Source organism: Danaus plexippus (assembly GCF_018135715.1).
Source record: "Danaus plexippus chromosome 3 unlocalized genomic scaffold, MEX_DaPlex mxdp_30, whole genome shotgun sequence".
NCBI classification, from domain to species: domain Eukaryota; kingdom Metazoa; phylum Arthropoda; class Insecta; order Lepidoptera; family Nymphalidae; genus Danaus; species Danaus plexippus.
The window spans coordinates 783,818-800,926 of NW_026869845.1; the positions used below are offsets into that span (position 1 = coordinate 783,818).

The 17,109-nt window shown below is 31.8% G+C and overlaps 4 protein-coding genes and 1 long non-coding RNA gene across 12 annotated transcripts; 3 read left to right on the forward strand and 2 right to left on the reverse strand.

Annotated features, from left to right (window-relative positions):
- Nucleotide 1: 1 nt before the first annotated feature.
- On the forward strand, nucleotides 2-3,323 carry LOC116766841 (uncharacterized). 4 transcript variants are annotated; one of them, XM_061526889.1, is made up of 6 exons: nucleotides 17-62; nucleotides 141-215; nucleotides 297-2,210; nucleotides 2,280-2,449; nucleotides 2,597-2,788; nucleotides 3,027-3,323. In XM_061526889.1, the coding sequence occupies exons 1-6, from the start codon at nucleotides 20-22 to the stop codon at nucleotides 3,282-3,284; spliced, it is 2,652 nt and encodes an 883-aa protein (XP_061382873.1). In that variant the 5' UTR covers nucleotides 17-19; the 3' UTR covers nucleotides 3,285-3,323. The 4 variants fall into 4 exon arrangements, 3 of the variants coding, with proteins under 3 accessions (XP_032512864.2, XP_032512858.2, XP_061382873.1); XM_032656973.2 differs by having other exon boundaries at nucleotides 6-215; nucleotides 3,032-3,172; XM_032656967.2 differs by having other exon boundaries at nucleotides 7-215.
- Nucleotides 2,482-5,388, reverse strand: LOC133320081 (protein ZAR1-like). The gene is made up of 3 exons (XM_061526890.1): nucleotides 5,205-5,388; nucleotides 3,543-3,914; nucleotides 2,482-3,468 (listed from the first exon to the last, which is right to left on the reverse strand). Exons 1-3 carry the CDS (start codon nucleotides 5,226-5,228, stop codon nucleotides 3,337-3,339), a joined length of 528 nt encoding a protein of 175 aa, XP_061382874.1. The 5' UTR covers nucleotides 5,229-5,388; the 3' UTR covers nucleotides 2,482-3,336.
- Nucleotides 5,389-10,061: 4,673 nt separating this feature from the next.
- On the forward strand, nucleotides 10,062-10,557 carry LOC116766255 (uncharacterized). The gene is made up of 2 exons (XR_004353235.1): nucleotides 10,062-10,358; nucleotides 10,457-10,557. It is a non-coding gene; the product is annotated as an uncharacterized LOC116766255 (long non-coding RNA).
- A 3-nt stretch (nucleotides 10,558-10,560) lies between these two features.
- On the reverse strand, nucleotides 10,561-14,571 carry LOC116766235 (uncharacterized). 5 transcript variants are annotated; one of them, XM_061526991.1, is made up of 8 exons: nucleotides 14,204-14,571; nucleotides 13,699-13,819; nucleotides 12,866-13,625; nucleotides 12,441-12,649; nucleotides 12,061-12,170; nucleotides 11,643-11,849; nucleotides 11,004-11,230; nucleotides 10,561-10,931 (listed from the first exon to the last, which is right to left on the reverse strand). In XM_061526991.1, exons 1-8 carry the CDS (start codon nucleotides 14,327-14,329, stop codon nucleotides 10,706-10,708), a joined length of 1,986 nt encoding a protein of 661 aa, XP_061382975.1. In that variant the 5' UTR covers nucleotides 14,330-14,571; the 3' UTR covers nucleotides 10,561-10,705. The 5 variants fall into 5 exon arrangements, with proteins under 5 accessions (XP_061382975.1, XP_061382977.1, XP_061382976.1 ...); XM_061526993.1 differs by lacking the exon at nucleotides 14,204-14,571 and adding an exon at nucleotides 14,045-14,121 and having other exon boundaries at nucleotides 10,562-10,931; XM_061526992.1 differs by lacking the exon at nucleotides 14,204-14,571 and adding an exon at nucleotides 13,942-14,088 and having other exon boundaries at nucleotides 10,562-10,931.
- A 418-nt stretch (nucleotides 14,572-14,989) lies between these two features.
- LOC116766248 (decapping and exoribonuclease protein-like) lies at nucleotides 14,990-17,005 on the forward strand. The gene is given in 5 exon segments (XM_032656048.2): nucleotides 14,990-15,486; nucleotides 15,489-15,572; nucleotides 16,049-16,310; nucleotides 16,384-16,522; nucleotides 16,682-17,005. Coding segments are annotated over 5 exon segments (1,128 nt in total). The 5' UTR covers nucleotides 14,990-15,095; the 3' UTR covers nucleotides 16,934-17,005.
- Nucleotides 17,006-17,109: the final 104 nt, after the last annotated feature.

The window sequence follows — 17,109 nt, forward strand, 5'->3', positions numbered from 1 at the left end:
TCAATGTCCAGCCGTGCTTATGTCATACAATTTTAACTTCAATACATACATTAAATCTGAAGGTATTATTTTAAACCGGCAGTTTCTAAAGTTGAAGATTGTTTGTAAATATTTATTTAACACAATGGAATTTACTCCAGCTCTTTCGACTTTGCAAGGTGTATTCATATCTGCTGATAGTGTCCATTCTTTTTCCAAGTTAGCTGCGAAGGGAGGTAAATACATTTTGATAAACAATATCATACTTGTATTTCATCTCACTGACTAGATGAATAACATAAAAACAATTATTTCAGGCAATGAGAAGAAAATAGAATACATCATTGAGTGTATTCGTAAGTTTCTAGTCAAAGAGAATTACATAGTGGGAAATATAATTAATGAGGAACATGTGCAAATATTACGGAAATTTGCCTTTTATATTGTTTTAAATTCAGATCTCTGTATATTAGAAGAAATGGTTGACTTAGACGGTATCGATTTTGTTATTTGGACAATTCCGACAATAAAAAGATGCCTAATGTGTGAAATTTTATGGAAACTGAATATGGAAAATTTCATATATGAAATCATAGTTTATTCTTCCCCTTACTTAGGTTTAGAGGTAGCCGCGGCCTTTATAGAGAACTTCAAATATTTTGAACCAACTGAATGTTTGTCCAAATTAAAAATATTAACTGCCGCTTGCTATCGGCTTTTAGCAAGACAGGCATTTTTTAATATTCAAGATAATGAAATAAAGGAAGCTTTTAATTACTTTCAGAAATGTATACAGCTTTGGGTAAATCTTCCCAACAGTGATAAGTTAAGTAGGCTAAGTAGAGAAGCTGAATATAAGTTTATTGGAGACCGTCTTCATTCAATACTTTTATTGGCACTAGATATTTTCTCTTACTTCACCACTGAACAAAAAAGGAAATCTGCAGATTTCCAAGACATATATGAGTTAACTTTCAAAGAAGAAATTTTAAAAGATAAAAGAGATGTTGTAAAACTGAGCAGTTGCAATCATAGCATTCTCATAACATACCTAGACAAAAGTCACTTAGACTTTTTGGATGTCTGTCAGACACTGGTTATGGATGTAAGTGTCGATATCTTCTGTGCGTGGACAGAATATGAAGAAGATGATAAAAGCATGCAACAAAAAATTGGAGAACTGTGTTATAAGGTAACAGAAACTCTGAGCAAAATAAATAGTATTTCAGAACATCCGGTGCTCAGTATGTTGCAGCAAATCTCTACAAAACCTGTGAATCTTGAAGATATTATAAATAAAACCGATGTTAATATTATAATTGAAAACATAAATAAGGCTGATGATAGTTCTCAGTGGATAAAAGCTTTATTATATAGAGATAACTTGTGTGAGGAACAACTACTGATTGAACAGTTGTCAAATCATTTAGAAGAACTGAATGAAGAAGAGTGTTATAAGTTATTCAAACTTTTCAATAAGTTCATTCAAGATCGCAGAGATACTGATGAATTCCTTAAGTTACTATGTATAAAACTATTTCAAAAATGTGATAGAAATATAAAATATGACATTGTAGAAAATCATTTCAGCAATGAAACATTTAATAATTCGTTGGAAACTATGGAGTATGACAGTATGGGAACTGAGATTTTCAATAAACTTATCATTAGTTCTGATGAAGATTTCTCAGTTATCTTGTCCTTGCTACTACAAAATCCTAAAAAGGTATATCACAAAATATTCTCCCTTGCAAGTGAAAATAGCCATCAGGCAGATATAATGAATAAGGTTATGAAAAGCTTGGACAGATTCTCCAAGCACTATTACAGTGAGGAAACGGAATCCTCTATAATATCAACAATAAACGAAATAATATCTTGTTTAGATTCTGAAGTAAAAACTAACAATTTTATTCATTTTTTAACCTGCATAAAAAACAACAGTATTCCTGGACCAAAACTTCTTCTGTTGGTTATTATGCCAAATTTACACACTGCTCTTCTAAAGAACAATATCGAGCAAATATGTGTACAATGCAAACTGCTACAGGGAGCTTATTCCTTAAATGAGTTGGTACAGTACAGAGCCCCCACTCTAGCTATGCTCGCACAAGTACTCGATTCGGTTAGATGGAAAATAAATACGTTCACATCTATAGCACCCCCTACTTTAGATCTTGTCATACAATTACAAACCTCATTGCTAAATACCTACGAATCAGACATCCCAGGTGAAGATAAATAATTTACACTTTATCAATGGTCATTTCATATCACAAATAGTATTTTTTTTATTACAGAAAATGAATCTGTATGGTTAAAAAGTAAATTGAGAAATATAAAGCCTTTAAACATGTATTACTTCAGGTTGTTATGGAATCCACCAGGTAATACATTTGTTGAAGTTATAAGTGGCATCCACATACACAAGGATATGGACTTGGAGCATTTAGTGGTGTGGTTATCTCAGGTAAAACTCAATATAATTAATTATGTACAATGTTATCCAAAAAATTTTATACCTTTTATTGGTTAACAAAAAATATAGCCTTAAAACTATATAGAGCAGTTCTATGCATAAAAGTAAAAAAAAAAATTTTTACATATATTCTTTCAGATCATAAGTTCCACAATTCTTCAAGAGTGGTATCAAATTTGGGACAGCTTATTAGTGTTTGGTTACAAGAATATTTTAGACATATTTCATAAAGCTCTCATTTTAATTTGTACGGCAGAAAAATTAAATCATACGGATAAATCAAGAGCATGTCTACTGTATTGCATTAAGAATTATGTTGCAGTTATACGGGTATGTATATTTAAATTCAATTAAAAATATTTTTGATCACAATAATGATATTAGTAAAATAATAGTAATAAGACTATGAAATAGTTCATTTTTAAGATATCAAATTAATATAAAAGCATTAACACTTAATTAGTATAATATGTACAGCAAATTTTCAAGAAAACTTATATAATTTTAAATATTTCTGATCTTATATAATATTAATATGTGTATTAATCAAAACAATTGTAATTTTCAGTATAGATTCTTTACATTACCATTGAAGGATAACGACATCAGTTTTGTTGTGAACAAATTTGCAATAATAGATAATTATCTTGAGGAATATTATGTGGAAGAAGTGAAAAATGTAATGTTACCGCTATTCAGTTACATTGCTGAGAAAAATGAAACAATAGACAAGGATATATTCCAACGCTTGCATAACAAATTCAAACATGCTATAGTTATCGACATGATAAACAATCTGTTCAATAAAAAAATGGTTGCAGAATAAACACTTACAAAAATTTTTGATATCATAACAACAGTGTTAGCATGTTTTATATTTATAAAATCCTTTTTGTACGACGAAAATTCTTGCAAGAATAGCCCAATTGTTTGCACATTTGACAAAGGTCCCTTTCATGCTCCTTTGAATCATCTTGAGTAGAAGTATAGTCGGAAGGATGTATTTTTCTCTGTAACAGCAAGACTATTATTAAAAAGAAATAAGGAAAATATTAATGTGATTTAACAGTGCATTACTGCTTACACAACTGGTCGGTAAAACTGGCTTCTTGCACTTTTTGCACATTTGGTACTTATTTGGCCAACAGCGAAGGCTTTTCCAAGAACGACCACAAAGTTTACATCGAAATTCCCCAAATTGTGGCTCTTCTATTTCAGGTTTTGGTCTTGGTTGAGGTTGTCGCCATGGTGTTTGTATTAATTGAGGTTGCCGCCATGATGTTTGTATTAATTGAGGTTGCCGCCATGATGTTTGTATTAATTGAGGTTGCCTTGGTGTTGGTATTAATTGAGCACTCCTTTGTATTGGTATTGATTGTGGTTGCCTGGGTATTGGTTCTGCTGCAGGTATTATTACATGACGCGTGTACGCTGTATGTTCCCTTCTTGAAGAATCCTATTAACAAATGCATGCACCTTAATGACTATATTTAGAGACATGCAAGTAGAGGATAAAAAATAAACCTTTCTTATTATAATAGTTTGAAAAAATCTTAAGGCTGTTGCTATAGGAGTGTGCTCATTCGACAAAGCCTTGCTGTATAATGCAAATTACAAAGACCTCATAATTTCATTATTTGTTCTAAGCTAAAATATAGGAAGGTAAAGATATTGATCCCACCCGAAATAAAATACGAAAATATAACTCATGAAGTTTCAGTATTAGTATATGGCGAAATTCGTTAAAATTGAAACCCATATATAAAGACTTTCCACACAAATGTCGTCGTAAAACTTATTATATGATACTCTAAATCTTAAGAAACAAAAATATAAAAAAACATTCATGTAATAGAGATTACAATTATAATTGATTACCTAACTATATTAATAGCCACGATAAATATAAAGTGTAAATCTAATATTAACTGCTCACGCCAGGAATCTACCTAATTAAATGGTATTTAGTAGATATTTAATTTATCAAGGAACTTTCAAATCAAATTCATTGAAACAGTCTGACCACATCTTTAATTAAATCTCTAGTACAAAATATTTATCTTTTATAAATCAATCTTTTAAAATAGACAACAGTAAACGAACCACTGATGGACAATGATAGAAAAGTTTACATGCCTAGAAAAAGAATCGAGAATATAAGTGGTTTATGATGTGATGTAAAAATACTTGAAATCACACTTAAATCATAGAAGAGATTATCAAAATGGTATCAGAGTTGTGTTCTTAAAAGGTTTTATCAAGATTGTATATCCTAAAAAAGCGATGTATCATTTGAAGACTACTGAAAACCATTAAATACTAAGTTTTGTCCAAATTAACCGTTATGTTTTACATTTAACTTTAATAAAAACAGACCTATACAGAAAAAACTTTAATTAATATCAGGGATTAGGGAATAATGTCACATTTAAAAATAATTAACACCACAGTATAAGTACTTAGGTGCACTAGTAAATGTATTATATATATCTATGTATTAACGATGGTGCGACCTTGGCTACGATTTTCGTATTATAAGTTACAGATTACATTTATTGTTTACGAAATGCGAATCCCTTGTAAACTTAGAATCACATCTAACACATCGTAGGGAGCTCTTGAGAGAGATGTTTATTACGTGATATCTATTGTACATCAAACGAAATGTGAATAACTATTAAAACGACTTATTGATAAAAAGTTTTGTAATTTTTCATAATATTAAAAATTAAGAAGATTCCATTACCTCTGATGAACAGCAGCCTCCCATGTTGCGTTTAAATTGTTATAGATATCAAATATTTCGAAAAACTCACTAAGCGCTTTATTATTCAACGCTTAAAACATTCATCTTAGATTTTAGTAGTGCACAGTAAAACTAACACTTAACAGTTTGTGTCAGCTCAACGTAATGAGGTATGGAAAATATAAATGATAATACAATCTACGGAATAAGGGTAAGCCCCGCTTTGACAATTTAGTGTTGTCATAAAGAATAAATATATTAAAGAAATAATAACTATATATATATATTTTGTTCTTTTTCTATCTTATGAATGCTGCATTAATTTTATTATTGCACCCTGCAACCGAGTTAAAAATATTTTTTTTAAATAATAATAATAATATACTCTTGATTGTACAACCTCAAATTAACAACTATTAGAATTGTAATAGATAAAAATGTCCAATCTTGGCGGCTCTATTGCTAACGAGAAGGCGATTAGAATCATAAGAATGTACCGTACGACCTCCTTTGAGGCGGCAACCATTCTAGCCGGATCTTCCTTCTGGGAGCTCGAAGCAAAGCTCCTCGCGTCGCTATATTGGTGACGCTCGGAGGCGGTCGAGTGAGGCGAAGACCTAATGCCTGGACAGATTGAAATACCCAGGGCGGAGCTCCGCCAAGTCTTAGTGGCGGAGTAACAGACGCGCTTAGCGCAACCCACTTCGTACCTATGTCGCATAGGCCGGGAGCAGACGTCCTAGTGCCATCATTGTGGTGAGTGCTGCAACGATACGGTGCTGTATATGTTGGCGGAGTGCCCATTTGGGCCGGGCAGCACCTTGACTTGGTCGCCACAGAAGGTGCTGCGGTACACCTCTCGCTTCCGGTGGTTGAGTGTGCCATGGTAGGGAGCGAGTCAGCGCGGTGTGCCGTCGCCACCTTTTGCGAGGCTGTGATATTCGCAAAAGAGGTGCCGGAAAGGGAGAGAGAGGCTGCCTCCTCTCTCCCCTCCCGCAGCAGACGCACTATGCGCTATAGGGTGGCCGAATTCCGGCCACCGTAGGGCGCAGCCTGTGGACGGCAGATTCGGAGCTTCTTGTAGTCGGAAAATAGCTGCAGGCTTCGAGATAGCAGCGTGTGTTCTAGTTGAATCTTGTAGCCGGGTGACGGGGCCCGCCTGACCATCTGGTGGGTCAATATATGTCGGGGGGTATCGACGAATGCTTAGGCGATACCTGCCCCTCTGATACACGGGTACATGAGGAACACGGGCTGTTTTTTAGTCAGTAAGAGTCTGACAGTCCCCTTCGCCCTTCCCCGGGGGCGGCGGGGCTCCATGAGGATTTTCCAACCCGACACCAAAAAATAAAAAATCGATAACAAGCGAAGTCAAATATACATATTAGGTATTTGATGAACGTAAAAATAACACAAATAAAATAGTTAACAAGTAACGGCTTAAATATGAAACATATAAATATTACACACTAGATCTTGTACTAAATAATCTAAAATAATACAAGCATATCATATATATATATATATATAATAATTTTAATTTTACACATCACATATTAACACAGATTGAGGTAGTGATTCCTTACCCAACGCTTAAATGACTTTTCTGATTTCGCACGTCTAATATGTAATGGAAGTTCATTGCAAAGTCGTAAAGCAGTGACAGTAAATGAATTCGTGTTAGAGTAAGAAGAGTGAGAGAGAACTTTTAGAGTGAACTTTTGTTTAGAGCGAAGATAACGACTGTGAGAATCACGAAGAAACTAGAACCGTTCTTTTAAATAGTATGGAGTTGAAGGGTTGGAGAGAATACAGTAAAGAAGGGAGATGATGTGAGTCTACCTACGGAAACGGATAGGAAACAACTTTAATTTTCTGCAAAAATTAGATATGGTCATCTTTCTGAAGTCCGTAAATAAATCTATTGCGAACATTTTGAAGGCGATTCTAGTTTCATTAATGTTTGTCTTTAATGTCCGGGTAGCAAGTGTCTGTGTAGTCTAAAATAGAAAGAAAAAAAGATTGAGCTAAGACAATTTTGGTAGAGATTGGGAGAAAATTCCGTAGTCTTCTTGAGGAACCCACAGACGCATATATCATCCTACTCAAATTTCAAGTTTAAGACCACAGGACAAAGTTTCATTAAAAATTACTACAACGCTGTTTATTTTTTTGCAAAAGGGAATAATAGTGCCATCAACAACTACGGGAGTTAGTACAATTTCAGACAGCCGTGGTATAAGTTAAGAGCTACCAAGCAGAATTACTTGGGTCTTGTTCAGATTGATTTTAAGGCCGAAATAATTACTCCATTCAGAAATACGTACCAGGTCTTCATTGACCAAATGGTATTGGTAAGATCAGTGATATTTGATTGCCGATATATCTGGAGATCGTTAGCATACAGGTAGTAGAAAGAAGTAATATTTGAGCAAGCTGTGTTGATAAACACTGAAAATAACAGAAGAGAAAACATGCCACCTTGCGGCACACCAGCTCATTGACATAATTCCAGTTTGGATACATGACATCCAAGCGGACACGTTGCCGGCCCCCATGTAAGTAATTGTGAAAACAGTTAATGACTGACGGAGATATGTTGAGAGAATACAATATTGCAAGCAAGATATCGAAGTTCACGGTATTAACGGCGTTGCTAAAATTAAGCAATGTTAAAACCGTAACTTGTAGCTTCTCCATGCCTGACCTGATATCTTCACAAATTTTAATCAGAGCAGTCGTCGTACTGTGACCAGATTTGAAGCCGGATTGGAAATTAGTTAATAGTTTTTGCTTCGAAAGGAAGTGACGGGAGTGAAGGAGAAACTCGAGGATTGTTGATAGGAAAGAAAGAATGGATATTGGCCGGAAATCAACAGAATAACTGGGGTTTTTTTTGGGAGTGGACCAATGAAGGCTTCTTTCCAGCAGGTATTAAATTGACACGTAAATATTGACTTATTAAATAAAGAAGTGATAGTAGGGAGTAGGAAATCCAGAATTGGTAGGATAATTTTTCGCATATTGACATCAGAACCTATTACATCGGAGCCTATAGATAAAATATTTTTCTCAACATCACATTCAGAAAATTGACGTAAAAATGGAAGCGGAGAATTGGAATTGTATGAGGCCGTTAAATGAGTTACAAGTCGTGACTTCATAGCGTTATCAATTGAAGCAGAAGAAGAGAAGTCTTGATTAAGATTACTAAAGTCAGTATTGGAAACATCGTTATTACATGTTTTACTACGTCGAACTCCAAGGGATTTGAGGAACTTCCATACCCTAGATGTATCTTTTTCTTCAACAACATAATTATAAATGTGACGTCGTTGATTATTTCAACATAACCTTTTGCAGCGATTTCGAATACTGACATAAACATTCCTGTTAATATCACAGGGGTTGTTTTCGTATCTTGCTTTAGTTATAATCTTACTAATTTATAGCTTCTTAATTACGTCAGTTAACCATAGTGCCGGAAGGTGATTCATGCGGACTGAACGAACTGGTGCATGAAAATCATAAAGTTGTATCAGAAGGGAATTGCAGACCGCAACTTGATCGTCAATGGTTTCTTGACTCGTCACTTCAAGCCAATTAATATTTGAGGCCTCAGTCCGTAACTGTGTTAGATCCAACCCAACAAAGTTGCGTTGGTAAAGAGTCTTAGATCTGAACTTAGGATGTGTTATATAAAAAATAAAGAAGATCATGGTAAGAAAAAACTAAGGCGGGACACAAACCATGTTTTTCGACATGATCTAAGGTGGAGACCAAGATAAGATCTAATAGAGAAGGAGAACAGCAGCATGATAAGAGTCGGTAATAATGGAAAAATGTGAAAAATTTGAAGCGGTGTGTATAGAATTCAAACGAGATAATTTTATCAATTTAAATTAAATATAAACCAATTTTCGTTTAATTAATTATAATCAATTAATAGATAGGTTCCAAATAAAAAACTAGTAGTTTTCCTTAATTAATACATATTTTCTTTTTTCATATTGCCAACGACCGCCATGAGTTTTCTTTATGTTCATTCGCACTCAGCTGTTGAATGTCTTATCTTCTTGATTTTAATTTAATTCGAGTACATCCTGGTTCCAAGCGCACTTGTGTTACGTGTGCCATAATATGACACAATATGACACTCGGTATAATTACCTATATATTTATTAAGCATATCAGAATGCCTTCTGTTGCCAGTTCAACTGAACTGAATCAGTTGCCACTGGAACAGTAAAACGTTTGCGTTAGCATTATATATTTATCAATATATTGTCGAAATCATCATAAAATATCTAAACTCATCTAATTTGTTATTGTTTTACCATGATTCTTGATGAAAATTATCAGTTTTTCTCACATTTACATTACTAAGATTATACTGTGTCAAATACGAGCATCAAAATGATCTTCGCTTAATACATTATTGATTTAGTTTACATATGCAGTGGCCATATTATAGCATATAGATTTAGATATATACCGCTTATTAAAATCATTAATTCAACAAAAAATCGGAAATTTGGAAGTAGAAAAAACGCCAAATATACAAACTATTAATAATTGCAACAGGGGGCGAACTTGTAGGTAGAGTTTTAATTTTTTTTTTTTATAAATAAATAAAGAACCAAAAATTTTCAACAGCGAACAATCAAGAAAAAGGCATTTTGCGGGGCTAACTTTGATGAGTCGGCTAGAATTATGTTGATATCTTATTATCTTCATTTCCTTGTCATGTCCCACAGATAACTGATTATTTTCTACATTGAAAATCATGTATATTTTAAAAATATATTTTATATTGAAAAATATATTGTCTATATTTTTATAGAGCGAGCAAAAACTGTCTATGAATAAAGTAACGATGAAAAATTTATCGCATTAATAATGTTCAATAAATACTAAAAAAATATTTATTAATGTACATCATTGTCTTGCCAATAATAATAAGGCCACGAAGTTATCAAATTTGATAGTTTCTATTAAGACAGCATGTTTTTTTGCGTTTTATCTTTCTGTGGTTGTAAAGACAACGAAAAAATATCTCAAATCGACGCCAACGTATTCCCAAGCGCCGACCAAATCTGGGGCATGGTAGGCGCAACTATAATTACTATCGCAGTTTGGACTTTATATACTAAGGTTATTTGATGCTATCTCAACTGAATACTACCAATACTTATCTTATTTACATTTACGAATTTCAATATATAATACAAAACTGAGATATTAAATTGCAGGTAAAGTCAAAAAGTAATAATCCTACCGATCAAATAACATGGAAATGTTTCGTAAACCCCAAATAGTCAAAACCAGAATGAATAAAAGTTATTTATTTTAATAGATATTTTTATTTGTAAATATACATACATTTTTTTATTTAAGTATACACCATATAACAATTATAAGATAGAAACAAAACTAACCTTCCATTTATATGAATAAAATTATTTACTTAACAAAATATTTTTTTTATCATCAAATATAATCTAATAAGTATTGTTGAAGAAAAAATCTTCGTTTTTTATTTTACTACAGTCTTGAAGTAAATATTTGTGTTCATCGTCCACTTTTCCTCTCTTGAGTAGATATACCAGAATATACTGGTAGGGGAATACTGGGACATTGTGATGAAAGAAAAAACGTAATTTGACTCTTTCAATGATTTTCATGTCGACAAAGCAATAATCAGCAGAACAGCAACTTCCAGGTGTTCTGGAATACATATAAAATTAATAAATACTCATGTATATATTTTTAAAATAAACTTATATATCAGTTTCATACCTTGGATCATAAGTGACTGGTTTCGCTTTGAGACTCTTGAATATCATGTGATAGTACTGTCTATACTTCTTCTTCATGATGAGAACAATCTGTTTCCCTTCAAATGGATATTTAGATTTCTTGTTTTGTAGTTCCATTTGCCAGAAAACAGCTGATTTCGCAATTTCTATGCTGGTATTGTCAATTTCTAATATTTTGGGATGTCTCATCCATTCATACATATTTTCCTATAAAATAATAAAAATTAGCAATTGGCATCCAAATGTTTTGAGACAAGTGTAAAGTTGGTGCTATATACCAAGCGTTGATCGGTTTTGATTCATTAATATTTACTTCTATAGAATTAATGTCGATTATTTAATAAGAAACAGTAAACAGTAGGTACTGACGATGAAACTTATTCTAAGTATACTTAACAGTTTTAATAGTGTTAGCTTTAGTGAGGACTTCTTATAAGCTGACTTCATAATATTCTATCAGATTTATAATATTTATTTTTTATTATAAACAGAAAAATCACCCTTATTGATGTAATGAGAATGTCAAGGCTTCTGTTTAGATTTTAGTGTATGTACTGCAATTTTGGTCATATCACAAGACAGGACCACAACAAGATCAATGTCATATAATAAATCTTACTTGTAAAAACTTCTTGCATCTAAAACTATCATAGATGAAGCTGATGTGCAGTAGCCATTTTCCTGTGGCCAAGGAACAAACCATCATGCCAGTGAATGTATCATTTGGCAACACTGAAATAAAATGTGTTGCCAACATCTCCATTTTAGTATTCTCGGCAACCACTCCACCCAGCTCATTTATCATTGCAACTATTCTGTCACGATCCTGCCAAGAAAAATTTAACCAATTATGTAATAGGATATATTTTTTGGAAGAATTAACTTTATATTCTTAATATAGATACTTCTTCACACCATAATAATCATATATACATATATATGCATATACACAACAGTTCATTTTAGAAGTATGTAATTTTAACTAATGAAGTGTATGTATAATAATATGAAATATTGTTTATATATATTGATCTCACATGGATGTGTTCAGAGAGCATGAATATTTTCTTGTCACATGCACATATCAAAGTTTGTTTCATCTTCCAGGAATCCTCCGATGTTCCGCTTGGTGAGCCATAATCACTGTCTGCAATCAGTTTGAGCAATTATATTACAACCTGTGTGGTCTAAAAGTATCACTTAATACTGTTTTTAAATAAGCAAAATACTTTATTTATATTAGAAACTATTATACTTATATTACACAGCATTTATTAGATCTCTCAATTAAAGAGAATGAGATAGATCCGGTTAGCGGGACCTTTTATTTTGACACTTGAGAATTACTATTAACAACTATCAACTTTTCTTTCTCTTTATTACTAATTAAAAATTTAAAAACAAAACATTTTTTCACCTGAAACATATTCTGGAATAGTAGCTTGTATTGTGCTAGTAATTTGTTGCTTGGAATTTATAGGGCTGTAGTTTGACATCTTCTTTTTAAGTTTATAATTCTGAATGTATTTCTTAAATGGTAGATATACAGAGGTCTTTGCTTTACCATTTTCAATAAACTTACGAAAGCTGACCTTCTTAGGTGTACTTTGCTTACTGCTGAAAGACCTAAATAGAAATATTTAATGAAATTTATAATAAAAAAATAAAGAGTATTTAAAAATAGTAACCCCAATACTAGTTAAGTTGTTAATAAGAGACTTTTTAAAAATCCGATATGAATATATATATAGTAAATAATTACTTAAGCAGTATGTTAGAGCATTCCCATGAAGCAGATTTGAGCATGTTGACTGAAGTCATGCAACATTCCATATAACTCACTCGTTCCCCAACTTAGAAAAGAAATTCTTCAATGGACTGGCCGCTGGACTTGGTTTCGGTTCTATTTTATGACAATCTATCTCTTGGTATATGTCCTCAACAGACCAACCAATCTGTCGTCTAACAGCCATCGGTTTCCTTGTCTTAACGACAATCGGTGAAAAATCAACACAGTCAACACCAGGATCACTTAACATTGACTCATCTTCTTTGAAATGATCTACTTTCAGATGCTCTAGATACATAAATTTCTCATTAAACATATCATGACAGACGGGACACACGAAATGGTGAAGTTTAACATTAGTGGTGCATTTATTTAAATGTACGACATAAGAATCATATCTTTGAAATTTTTCATCGCACAATACACACGAGACACTGACGTTTTGCAGGTCTATGGCGGGCATTTTTGATTTGGTTGGTGTTAAATCAGTGGCTACAAGTGTTTCATTGCTGCTCGATTGTTGAAGTTCATTGTGCTCAATTGTGCAAGTGACATGACATGTATGGGCGCCGTAGTTGTAAGACTGACTGCAATAAACACATTTAACTGAATCTATATCGCTGTCAGTTTCATCACTTGTCTCAAAACAAGGGCTGAGTCTAGAGTCATGGCTTGAATCATGTGTCGCTTTGACTGAATTTTCATCGTTTTCTTCATTAATATATTGTGTGTGCATTGTAAATTCCTGTTTGTATACATCATTGTAATTTGTGATTTCTGATTTATCAATCTGGGCATCTGTAAAATATATGCCTAAGATTTAAATATCTCATTATATAATATTGGTCATGAAGACAACTTAAAATTAATAAATTAATTGACCTACCTGGAAATTTTCTCATCAATGCATCAATTCTCTCACACTGCTGTTTAAATAAATAGGCAGTACTTAAATTCTCCATGCAAGCTGTACATACACGATCTGATAAACCATCTCCTTCGTGGATCTAAAAATGTAAATCATTCGGAATTTGTATGATGTTAGTGTTAGCTTTTAACCTATATTTAGCTTTGAACTGAAACTTAAATAAAATTAAAACGATTTATATTAATATAAAAAAAATATTACAATATATCGGGACTAAATTATCTCATGGTAAATGGTTTCAGGTTTCAACTTTTATGAATTTATCAACAGCAGATTAACTTTAAATTACTAATAACATTCATACACTATTATTGATGTTTAAATAAGCTGAATAATTTAATGAAATGTCTTATCTTAAAATCAATACACAATCTTTTCAAAATTGTATACGATAAAGTTAACAACCATATATAATGCTAATTACTATAGTACGCTATGATGAATAATGTAATAAAACACTCACTTGGACATTGGCAAAAGACATAACCATTTCCGATAATTTAATCGTGTCATCTTTTTCGAATATTGAACAGAAATCACCGATCTTTAAACATAGTCTGCATTTATGGAAGCGATTATTAGCTTCCATAGTTGAGGCTTAAGTACTATTGATATAAATAATAAATATTATCGATGCAACGACATACAAAACTTGTTTTTCAACATTTTGAATTTGAAAGCCCAACGTTCGGGAGTGACATTCCCGTCTTACGCTCCTGAATTGCTTCACTAATTGACATTTCTATAGTCGCAGTCAGATTCAAACTCAAATTATGCTTATTACTTACATATTTAATAGCTAACATGAAAAAGTAATCAAATCTTTCGGGTAAATGTAAATATTCTAGGTAAATACCAAACTACATATTTTTTCAACACAATTATAGACTTAAAGCGTAAATAAAAATATAAAGTTGTTTAGTATTAATACTTTCTAATTTATATATATATATATATATATATATATATATATATAGCGCAAGAAATTCTTTTTGTTATTTCTTTTAAATTAAATTATTTTCTAAATACAAGAAATTTTATGTTAATATAAAAGAAAGAAGTATTATGTCAATATATCAAGTCTTTTAAGTTTAAATGTAGATTATACCTTGGGCTTTACCTTGTATCATATAATAATCTGCGGTTAAGTATTTTTTATTGTTTTGATGTTAAGTTGGGAGTTATTTCATATTTGGATTATGGATATGTCATTACTTATTGTCAATTGTCGTTAAAAACAAAGGTTTATTTAATATATAAATATTTATAGAACAACACATAGAAATTGTACAAATATGCTTCGTATGCATTTATGATTTCAGATTTTATTCATTTCATTTGAATTTTGGATTATAATGGCAGAATTAGTAACATATCGTAGTGTATATCGTAGACCATTCCCAAATTTTGGAAAGCCCAAGATTATAGGTTATATTGGTTTGGAAAATCTTAAGTATGTACAAAGTATTGAAGAAAAGAATGTTAATTATGATTTAAACTTGGGAATAAGACAAGCTAAACGTAAGCCACCTGATTTAGACGTTAAACTAACAGAATTATTAAAATTTTTGTTAGAAAATGAGAGACTGCTCAATTTGCCTGTACACAACCATTTGGAGAGTGCTCAATTCTTTTGCTACCGCGGCTTACTGACTTGTATCGCATGTACTCCATATGAACAACGAGAACCTTGGACAATAGCTGTAATATTGTACAAAGGTAATATTTATTTATGTGCAAGGTATACGAAGAAAATTTAAAGAAAAAAATTGCAATGGCTAATGGTTGCTTCACATCCTGGGGTTTTAAATTTGAACAGTATATTCAATCTGGTGAGTCTGCTCTGTTTACTTTTATATTCTAGTTATATATGTATAAAGTTTGCCTTACATTGCTCATCATAATTGAGATAAGTTGAGAAGATTTAATGTCCCTTAAATTTTGGGTACCTTGGGTCAGAAATAAATTCTTATAATCATATTTTCTGAAGATGTTGTAAAATGAGATCAAAGAATTTTATATGAAGTGAAAACTAGGTTATCTGGTCGCGAAAAAAGAAAATCAAATAACCATTACTGCTCTAGGCAAAAACATGTTACTATGCTTTTATAGAACAACTTAATAATTACTTGCAAATATTGATTTAATGAGTCTAACAAAGATTACACGATGTTTAAGTGATGTGGTTTGTGATTGGATGTACCAAAAAAAAAAAATTATAAACCTATGGTGAATTCTAAGTTTAATCAATCAGATGTAGGTGTAAGTTTATGTGTATAAGGTCATTAAAACTTATTATTTTGCACAGATAAACCTGACAAACCACCCGATCCAAGCGTGCCCGTTGATGAAACAGAAGAGTTCTCACTGGTTTTTACAACAAATCTAAATAGGCATAAAATTGTCTATGGTGCCGAAATGGATGGCATAAGATGTGATCAATCACATGTGAGCTTACCTCCAAGCAGCAAAGATCCACAAGAGGTTCTTAAGTATTTGTCTACAAAGAACTTTGTAGAGCTGAAAACAAGTAGACATATCGAGTTTTCAAAACAAGAATTAAATTTCAAGTATATTTCAATTTAAGAAAATTTTCTGTATTTATTGTTTTTTGGTCATGTTATATAATCATAACATTTTCAGGAAGTTGAAAACAATTAGATGGTGGTGCCAATCGTTTCTAACAGGTGTTGAAACAATTTTGTGCGGTTTTAGAGATGATTCTGGTATTGTTGAACAATTAAAAACATATAGAGTTAATGATTTGCCGAACATTTCAAAGGTGTGTTAAATTTTTTTAAATAAGTATAACTAAGATTGTATTTATAAATTAATCACACATATAATATTATCAAGATAGTTGACAATAAAATTTAACACATAATATTATTAAGACTTGTATAATTTAACTGATAATTAATTTTTACATTATTCGTTCTAGAATTTTTGGGATCCAAATGTTTGCTTTAATTTCTTGGATGACTTTTTTACTTTTGTGAAGCGATGTCTTGCAAGAGAAATTGAGAGGAAGCATGGTTCAGAGGGTTTACACAACATACAGTCTTTACCGTTGATCAGTTTACTATTTGAATGGCGTCCAGAACACAATGTTCATGTCTCAAATTACTCACATGAAGATGATCCTATATTGCTGGATTGGTTCCTAGAGAGATATGGGAAAACGTCTACTTGATCATAATACATTAAACGTTTTATATTTAAGCAAATATTTTTTTATTAATAAAGTTTCATTGTTAATAAACGAGTTGTGCTTAATTTTATTGAAACTAAATATCATTTATTCAAAGTATCAAACTTCGGTGTTAAAAAAAAAATCTGTAATGTAATTGGAATTCACAAATAATGAAA

Excerpts from the sequence above, each read along its gene's own strand:
- LOC116766841 (XM_032656967.2), top strand. The coding sequence starts at position 20 with ATGTCATACAATTTTAACTTCAATACATACATTAAATCTGAAGGTATT. Across the intron at positions 2,211-2,279 it reads CTACGAATCAGACATCCCAG|AAAATGAATCTGTATGGTTA; the intron begins GTGAAGATAAAT and ends TTTTTATTACAG. Across the intron at positions 2,789-3,026 it reads ATTATGTTGCAGTTATACGG|TATAGATTCTTTACATTACC; the intron begins GTATGTATATTT and ends TGTAATTTTCAG.
- LOC133320081 (XM_061526890.1), bottom strand. The coding sequence starts at position 5,228 with ATGGGAGGCTGCTGTTCATCAGAG. Across the intron at positions 3,915-5,204 it reads GAGGCTGCTGTTCATCAGAG|GATTCTTCAAGAAGGGAACA; the intron begins GTAATGGAATCT and ends ATTTGTTAATAG. Across the intron at positions 3,469-3,542 it reads CAGTTTTACCGACCAGTTGT|AGAAAAATACATCCTTCCGA; the intron begins GTAAGCAGTAAT and ends TTGCTGTTACAG.
- LOC116766235 (XM_061526991.1), bottom strand. The coding sequence starts at position 14,329 with ATGGAAGCTAATAATCGCTTCCATAAATGCAGACTATGTTTAAAGATC. Across the intron at positions 13,820-14,203 it reads TGTCTTTTGCCAATGTCCAA|ATCCACGAAGGAGATGGTTT; the intron begins GTGAGTGTTTTA and ends TTACATTTTTAG. Across the intron at positions 11,850-12,060 it reads TGCTCTCTGAACACATCCAT|GATCGTGACAGAATAGTTGC; the intron begins GTGAGATCAATA and ends TTTTCTTGGCAG.